General features: G+C 51.3%; 1 protein-coding gene across 1 annotated transcript; it reads right to left on the bottom strand.

The window, feature by feature from the left end:
- Nucleotides 1-983: 983 nt before the first annotated feature.
- On the bottom strand, nucleotides 984-8,867 carry DTYMK (deoxythymidylate kinase). The gene is made up of 5 exons (XM_036753255.1): nucleotides 8,520-8,867; nucleotides 6,399-6,507; nucleotides 5,479-5,569; nucleotides 3,528-3,725; nucleotides 984-2,259 (listed from the first exon to the last, which is right to left on the bottom strand). Exons 1-5 carry the CDS (start codon nucleotides 8,647-8,649, stop codon nucleotides 2,149-2,151), a joined length of 639 nt encoding a protein of 212 aa, XP_036609150.1. The 5' UTR covers nucleotides 8,650-8,867; the 3' UTR covers nucleotides 984-2,148.
- Between the last annotated feature and the right edge of the window lie 482 nt (nucleotides 8,868-9,349).

The raw sequence follows: 9,349 nt of genomic DNA on the forward strand, positions 1-9,349 counted from the left end.
CTTGTGAAACTCCTTCCACATCCCCTTTAAATTTAACAAATGTATGAGATTTGCCCACAGTAGTGGGAGATTTTTCATCTGAAAATGCTTGAGATCCCAGATTCTGGTGACCACCACTACCTGGCCCAGGACTGGCATAACTGTCCCAGGGACATTAATTCTGAGGTTCTTTCGGGGGGTGGTAGTGGCCCACATCAGCAGGCCAACTTTTAAAATCTAAAAAGATGCTCATCCCTGCGACCATTACCTAAGTGATCAAGTTTCAGAAAACCCTGTCAGCTGACTTAGTAGGCTAACCACCTCCCATACCAGGCAGAAGGAGTTAATGCACTGGCCAATTCTGCTGTTGATCTGTTTTCATCTCTACCAAAGTAGGAGGCCTCGACAACTGCATAGTGTATACATCATAAACTGCAATGGATAGAAGGTTGAGAAGAGGGCACTCATTATTCAAAGTGGATCCCTGGTCATCCATAAAGAAAAGAACCACCTCATCCTTCCCTGTGGGATTTGGTTTCCACATCTGTAAACCTTGACTTGGAAGAGACAGCTCGAGCCTGCTCCCTGCTCTGATCACGTATCCACTGCTCAATTTCTTCCTCCCTTTCCGACAGCTCTTCCTTGGGGTCTTCAACCTTTCATCTTCAGGCAGAATAAGCAGAAGCCACCCTTAGTTTAGGGTGTATGTAAATAACAGGAGCTTCAAGGGTGAAGGAGGGGAGTACCCACCCTCCTCACCAAAAACTTCCATTTGGAATTGTGTACCCCTAAATGGCCAGCTTAAAGGCCAACCACCGAAGCCTACGGCCACGGCAGCATCTAGCTAGTGGGCAGAGGCAGAGGCTTCCTGCTGAGTGCCCATCACAGCATCTCTAAAAAAGAGGCAACAGGAAATGACTCACATTGAGAATCCACTACCCGTCCAACTCTGATTTCTCTTTTCCCTGCCCCTGCAGAGAGAAACATCAAGACATAACCCTTGATCTTGACCAAATACCAAATGGAGCCTTTATTTCATGGTGACTTACAAACACAAGTTTTCAACCTGGCAAACTTAAGAGTTATGATAGCCATTCCCAATAATTAATGAGCATTTGAAATAGGAGCCAATATTTCTTAAGTCCTCTAAGGTTTACAATCTTGATGATTGCCCTGTGAGCCAAGTACCGGAAGCTTTACCCTCGATTTTCAAATACACAGCCCAAGGCATAGAGGTGACCTGATATTACTTACAGCCCAAGGTCAGAGGTGGGATTTAAACCCAGCTCTCCCGCTCTACCCAATAGGTCCTGCTGGCTGCCCTCCCTCCTTGTGCAGAAGGTACCTTTCAAGTCACTAGCGTTTACATTTATTCAGGCTACTTAAAAAAGAGGACACAGCTAGTGTCTTGCCGACAGCTATCCACCCTGAGGCAAAACTCAAAGCAAGAGCTGACTTCTGGGAGGTGGGGGGCCATGACCAATACTCTCTCATTCCAGTGCTTCTCGTTCTAAGCCAAATTGTTCAAGATTCCAAAGAGAAGGGGTAGGAAACAGTAAGCTTCCCACAGCTATTTTCCCAAATGAACATACATTTCTGTTGAAGAGAGTAGGTATTCCTGCTGGTTTTATTCATCCCCAAAGGAAGGACATCACGATGGAATGTTAAGACAACTGGAACTTTTCAAAAAGAATACCATCACACAGTTCAGGTTAATGCTGGGACTGAAGCCGGCCTAGATGATGCAGGATTACTCAAATTTACTGTCCTACTAAAATGTGGATCCTGAAAAACTAGATCAAACAAGTAATTTATCTCGATAATACTTTGATGATTCCAGTTAAAAACAAGGCTGAGAAAGGAAACTAAACAGGACCAAAAAGGAAGGAGAATGGGCTTTCTCTAATTGCAGAACTGGGAAGAACTCCTAAATCAACTCTCCTGGCTCAGCAAACACATGTCTGTCCACCACCTTCTTGCTGCCTTATTCTGGGGCTCGCAAGGAGGGCTGCAGCCTCAGCTCAGATTAAGAAGTCCAGGTTGGGCCTCCTGACATAATCCATGGCCATCCAACAGCTTGGTCCTTTTTAAATTCTCAGACATCACCATCTTCTTCCGGTGGGCGCTCCCCCTCCTTCCTGCTGAGCACAGAGAGCTGGCAGGCCGGCCCTATTTCCATAACTCTCCCACAGGCATCTCTCTGGCCATCTGAATGGTCTCTTCAGAAAGGGAGTAAATCTCCTTGTGTAAGTCTTCTATGCTTTGAGAAGCATCGATGGTCTGTCTCACCACGAGGACATGAGGGAGTAAAGAACAAAAGGGATTAGACTTTTCAAGAAAAGAATTGAGTAGAGAGCTGGAGGTTTGGGATGGGAACACCAACCAGGAAAGGAGCCCCAAGCGACTGCCCTCTCCCACCATGCTAGGCCCACTGACACTGAGGCAAAAGAAATACTGCTTGGACTGGAGGCGGCTTACTGAAAACCACACGCCAGATCTCCAGCACCCAACAAGCTCGCTGGCACCAATTCCCCGCAGGCTATTTCTAACGCTACCTGTGGATAAAAGGAGACCCAAGCACCTAAACCCAAGACACACCACCCAGGCTCACAATATCACTGAGTACCATGCAGAGCAAGGAAGTCCTGCCATAGAAGAAACCATCACAGGGCTAGAAAATGTTAGCCCCAAAAGAAAGCTGGTCCTGGGAATAAGACCCTACTCAAGTATGTATTTTTCATACGCTATATAAGGGTGACTCTATAGTTTAATATTCACACAATAAGAGCCAGCATTTATACAATACTTTAAGGTGTGGGACTGGAACCTAGGAGAGAGGTGAGGGCTTGATCGAAAGACCTAGGGGTCATATGCACGGAGGTAAGTGAATGCACGGGAGCTAATGAGATCGCCAAGGGAAAGGCTGTAAAGTGGTCCCAGGATTGACCCTTGGGGGAATGCCCACCCAGGACAAGGATAATGATATTCCAGCTAAGGACACTAAGTAGGATGGTCCGACAGAGGAGAGAGGGAGTGGACAACACCATCCAATGCTGCAAAGAGATAAGGTAATGGAGGAGGCCTGAGAAAAGGGCATGGAACGCAACAATTAAGAGCCCACTGGTCATCCTGAAACAAGCCATTTCACCTGAGTTGTGAGGCTGGCGAGCAGATGGATGGCGTGAGAAGGGAAGGTGAGGAACTGGGCAGGCAAGCAGAGGTTAATGCTGGTGCTCGGCTGTAAAAAGGAAGCAATGATGGGCGTGGCAGGGCCGAGAGAAGGCACATGAGGATGTGGATGACAGGCAGGGGCGGAAGGGTATCAGAGGCACCGAGGTCCAGCAGGCCAGGAGAAGAGGCGCTTCTGCAGGAAGAGAGAATGGGCCGCGATGCCAAGGGCTCATGACATGGAATGGGACAGAAGGCCGGGCTCAAGAGATCAATGTGAGAGGCGAGCTTCCCTCCTGGGGAGGAGACACAGGAATCTCCCCAGAGAAATCTATCTAACCCTCTGCCGGACTGGCTGACCCCGGGGTGTTTCCTCTCACCTTCCAGTTTAGAGAATCGTCTTTCATTAGCTGGTAGAAGCGCTGCAAGGCTTTCTCCTGGAAAGCGTTGTTTTCATAACGTTCACTGCCAAAGTCTCCCCGCTTTGCCGCTTCCTGTGAGCTCAGGTGAAGGAAGAGGATCAGGTCTGGCTTGGGGAGCCCCACATCAGGCTGCTTACACCAGTCTAGTGAAAAATTCTGACAAGGGGAAGCAGACAACAGAAAGCCCCACAGGTCAGAGCAGAGACAAAGGATCCTAGGGGAGCAGAGATTCCTGTAGAGGCCATGGAGCAGCAGTTACTGGGAGAAGGTCACAGGTCTTTTATAAGACTGATGTAATGAGACCTCAGAGGTCCTCCTTGACCCCTGACTCTCTTAACAGTGGCAGCATTCAGCCACTCGAGGCCTACGTGGGGAACACTATTCTCCTTCTAGGGACTGGCTTTCTGGCAACTGGTCAAGGCGAGGGAAACAGAAGCTAAGCATCATCACAAAGGGTAAGGCTGTGGTAAAAGCAGGCCTGCTCTAAACTTGAGAGGTCCTACAAAAAGTATTCTGACAGTCAAAATGAGTTAAGTATTGAAGGGAATATACCAAGGACCACCAGCCTCTGAAGTTTTATTACTTCTGTGATGTCAGTTTTTTTAAATGCCAACTATTGTCAAACATGAAAATCAGGAGCATTACTACTACGTGTATAGGTACTTCTACTATCCCGCCTCAGGCTGTACTTGGGTTTTGCCCCCACTCTAGGGTCACAGGGACTTCCTATGTCAATGTCCAGACCCAACACCATGTCTTCAGGCCTCAGTCCACTGCCTGCGCCCTGCCTATTCTGTCTATTCTTCCCTCCTGCCACCATAAATGCTCCTGTCCTTCCCTGGCCCTCTCACAGGTGTACTTCCCCAGAGTCTCTCCTTGGCTGCCTTCTCCCCTCTCTCCACACTCCCTTCCTCAGGAAGCTCCAATGACTCACGCCTTTCTCAGCCCAGGCCTGTACCTCTGACCCTCTGGAGGATGGCTTCGCCTCAACACCTCGCTGGCACCTCAGAGCCAGCGCTCAGCTCCCTCCCCCTTGGCCTGTCCATCCTCTCACCGCTACGACTTGTATTTGGGATGCCACGCCAGCCCAGGCTTCCACGTGTCACTGTCTTGCTTTTTTCACCTTCATATCTAATTATTCAACAATTCCTTTTGATTCCCCACCCCTCCCACCAAGGTCTTTCTAATAGCCCTCTGCTCCCCTTGCCTCTGCCACTTTCCAGCCTATTCCTTCTCCCAGACACACAATGTCCTGGCTCTGCCCCTTTGCTGGCCTGCATTGCCGAGGAAGCCACTTAGCCTCTTTCCTATAAACCAGGAGGCAGACAGGAAAGGTGCCTTCCAACATTTTAGCCATGCTTCTCTTGCCCAGACATCCACAGGGGCTGCCTATGGAGGACAATTCAAACTCCTTAGCCTGGCACTCCATCCTCAGAAACAGTCTATTCTTCCAGCCACACCTTTGAACTCTTACTTCCAGACTCCACACCCCTGACTCTGGGGCCTCCCTGCACGCCACACGTGCCCAGCATCCTCATCCCCTGGGCTCACTTTTCACTCGGCCTGGAAGGCCCCCCCCCATCCCCACCCTTCAGACTCCAGTTTAAAAGCCAAGTCCTCCAGGAAGCCTTTCCTGGTTGTCTAGCTTGGGGACCAGCTTCGCCTTTAGGCCTCACACAGCGCCTTATTCCTTCTCTCTCCAGGGCATTTATCGCATCATCCTGTCTACATCTGCCTCGATGGTATCTTACCCCTTGACTAGAGCAGAAGCTATGAAGGGGCAGGGGCCCTGTCTCATCTAAGCTTTGTATGTTCCTCAGTCCCTCAAAGTTTTCAGGATGCTGCAGGGGCTTAAGGGTCACAGTGGTTATTGTTAGAAGGTGAAGGCAGACAAGCTTTGATGACTCACCTCTTTGGCGCTTGTAAAGGCTACACCAGAGAAGGCGTACCTGTCTACTACCAGGGTGATGCCTTGACTTAACTTTTCTTTAATCAACGGTCTAGATAATAGAGAAAGAAAAGAAGGATCATTCTCTATTCCAAATGCCCTCAAAACTTTTAAAATTTTGTCTGATGGCCAGAGGAGGGCCTCCACAGAGGTAGGGAGATCCTAAAGGCAGAACGTGGGACAACATGATAAGGGAGGGGGTGTGCGGGTACTGTGATCTGTGTCGGCCCAGGGCAAACCCACCCTGCTAAAATCACAGACCTTCTAAGGTGCCCAAATTCAGACTGATACACAGAAAAAGACACAAACTTCACTGAAACTGTGAGGCTTGAATGTACAGAGCGAAAATGGTCTGGGAATTGAAGCCACGTTAGATTAAGGCCCAACCAGGCACAGACTAGGGAGGCCTAACACACTGTAGTGGACTGAGACTTTGCCAAAGGAAGGCTCTCTGTGAACAGAAGCAGGGAGAAACCACCCCAAGAGGCTTAAAAAGCAAATGAAAAATTAAACGATGTGGGTCAAAAGTGTGCTCTAGAACCAAAGATGCCCTGACCACAATGACCTTTCAGGGAAAAGCAGGCTGGTTAATGCACATTGTAAATGAAGTGACTGCCGGTTACATCCCTTTTCTAGGAAGCCACAAACAATAGAAGCCCAACCTCCAGGCAGACGTTCTAAATTAAGTTCCATGGAACAGGTCAGGCTGTGGCTTTGATTTTAGCCAGAAAAGAACCCACATCTCTCTCTTTCACCTGACTTCCAGATTCGTGCTAAACTGGCATTCCCTAAAAATGAAGCCTAGGAGGGCAGGGTATCTGTGAGGACCCGGGTGGCTGGCCAGAACGTCTTCCCCGGGAGCACAGACATCTTTGCCTTACACCTGTTCCCAGCGGTTTGCAGAAAAAAGGAGGTGCACCGTGTGATCCTCCATGCTGCTCTTCTTCTCCAGGTAGGAGCTCAGCAGTTTGCCAATTTCTGTGGATCTCTCTGTGAGGAAAAGAATGAGGGATGAGCCGAGCTTAGCCCAAGGAAACGCAGAAGGCTGAACTTCCTGCACAGACCAAACTCTGCCTACCGGGAGCATTTCTCAAATAGCACCAAATTTAAGACTGGCAAAATAATGACGTGTACGCAAGGAGAAGCACAAGAGAGACCGATGAAATGACAGTGTTTGAAATCAATCACTGAACAAGCTGACCAAGGTTTCAAAAATTATGCCATGAATCATACTCTCAACGAGCGAGTATTTACTCAGTGCCTGGGGAAATGCCAGGCACTGAAAGGAAATACAAGCCCTGATGTTTCATTCCAGAATCTTCCATTCTACTGGGGGACACAACACACACACACACACACTCCCCTTCCCTCATCCCTAACTTACTCCAGATTCCTGTGTTAATGTGGTTCTCAAAGCACAATCTTTGAAGTCTCTTGACACCTGAAAGGCTTGGGTCAGGCCTGGTGAGCCATCATGTTTACGGTCTGAGGAGAAGCCTAGAAAGGCTCATTGTGTGAGAGATTTTTTTTTGCCTTAGAGAGGCCGTAATTTATGTTCATGTCCAGTGTATACCCACACTAATAACCTCATAATTAATGTAGCTATGTGTGCACATATTAATTAAGGGTGCCTGTATTTGGTGCATTTCTTTGATGACAGACTGAATTCCAGCCCAACTCTGGAGAATTTGGCTGCTCCTAAACAAGGAGTCAAGTCTTTGGCAGAGGTCACCTTCTCGAGGCGCCTTCCTCAGTGTACTGGCTATGAGGAGGAGTTTTGAGCGCTTGGCATTTATAGTATCCAGTGCCAGGAGTGTCCACAATGATCATTTGGGTCAGTCTCTCTCATTAGGCTAAGCCCAAGAAACTGAGATGATTTGCTCAAGGTAACATAGCTGTTACGTAGCAGGATTAGACCAAACAGGAAATGGCTGATCAGAGAATCAGTGAGTGGAAGAGGGTCTTAGCGGCCAATGCCTGACCCCCTCCCCTGACGGGAGAGCCCACTCTCTGCCGAGGCAGCCCATGTGACATTGGCCTAGCTCTAATTCTCTGGGAGGTCTTCCTTCCGTTCTGTCACTTGATGCTTCCTGGCCTTGTGCTGCTGGTGCAGGGACAGAACCCCGGCTTTGAGTCCCCACTCTGCCACTTTCCGTCCCTTCCCACGGCCTGCTTCCTTCTTTGTAAGATGTTTGAGGGCAGGGGAAGGAGGAGAGAGTAAAGCTAAGACCGGGACACGAGAAGACATTCCCTCCATCTCTGCAGAGACCGATGAGCATGGAACCTTGCGGACGTCGGGCTTAGTGTGTTGGCTCATTTCGCTAAACGGGTTCCCCTCCCCCCTTTAAAACCGTTATAAAGGACGGCTCTTTGGGAAGGGACGAGCCTACGGGGAATGTGAACGTCATCAATAAAAATCGGAAGACATTAATTGGGGGGGGGGGCTGGATTCAAAGGGAATTGCACGTGCTGCTGCCCCCCTACTGGGGGTCTAGTGGGGAAAGACGGCTCTGGGAGTCGGGAGGCCCGCACGTGGCCCCTTCTGGGGCCTCAGTTTCCCCCGCTGTAAAAAGAAGAGGCGGCTCCAGGGGTCTGCGAAGTCCCCTCCAGGGCCTACCCTCCAGGAGTGTACTTCTTAGGGGGTGGGGTGGGAGGCAGACCCCACACACACCTGCCATGGCGAGGTTCGCAAAGCGCTTTGTCTACACTGGCTGCTCTGCGCCTCCCAACAACCCCGCGAGGCAAGGGCTCTTACTCTCCCAGCCTGTCCCAGCGCCCCTCCGGGGCCACTCAGCCAGGTGTCAGAAGAGGCGGGACTGGAAGCCCGGTCTCCCGCTTCCCCACGTGACGAAGCTCTCCATCACCTGGGCCTCGGACCAATCAGGGCCCTCGTGGGCGTGGCCGTGGCCCCAGACCACGCATGCGCCCTCTCACCACAGCCTACTGCGCGGGCGCCCGCATCTCCCGCCCCGCCCCCCTGCAGGCCTGGCTCTGCTCCCTACCCGGGAACCGGAGAAATTCTGCCCGCTGTCCAGACTCCAGCAGGGCCGTCACAAGCTTCCGGCACTGCGTAGTCTTCCCAGCACGATCCATGCCCTCCAGCACGATGAGGGCACCACGACGCCCCGCCATGGCCGCAAGCCTACCCCGTTAGCCCAGCAAGGTCTCTTCTTCCCGCCAAATGGCAACACCTTGGCGTCATAGCCTTACGCCGGGCTGTGGGGGGAAGGAGGGGCGGAGCGGAGGAGCTGCGCACGCTCAGTGTTCTGCTCCTGGGGGTGCCTGTGGATCGGTGCGGGGGAAGGGCCCCCTTTGGCTACGCGCATGCTCACGACTCCTCGTTCCTCCCCTCTCCCCGCTTCCGGCTAGTTGGTGGGCGGGGAGCTGGTTTTGCGCATGCTCATTCCGTCGCTCCTCTCTGTACCTTGGGAGATGGAGCTGGAAAAGGACAGGTACGCTGTGCGCCTGTTCTCTCTCTGAGCCCTTGGAGGCGCCAGAGGGAAATTTCCGAAGTGGTGCCTGGTCTCTAGGGACGCGTCTGCGAATGCCAGCACAGACGTTGGGCGGGTCACTCTCCTCTCTGGGCTTCACTTTCCTTACCTGTAAGACGGAGACGATGAGACTGCCCTTACGGCAACGCAGATGCTACAGATGTGCGTGACTGTGATCGCCCCTGCCCCTTGTCCCCCCGGGCCGAGGTCAATGGGTCAAGAAGTGTTCGGCGCCCGGCGGTGGAGACCGGGGAAAGGCAAATCACCCCCTGCCCTCGGGGAGCTTCCAATCTATTGGGGAAGCAGAGAGGGGGAGGGGCATGGTGGAGCTGTCCAGCGCG

Source organism: Trichosurus vulpecula, chromosome 4 (genome assembly GCF_011100635.1).
Source record: "Trichosurus vulpecula isolate mTriVul1 chromosome 4, mTriVul1.pri, whole genome shotgun sequence".
NCBI classification, from domain to species: Eukaryota; Metazoa; Chordata; class Mammalia; order Diprotodontia; family Phalangeridae; genus Trichosurus; species Trichosurus vulpecula.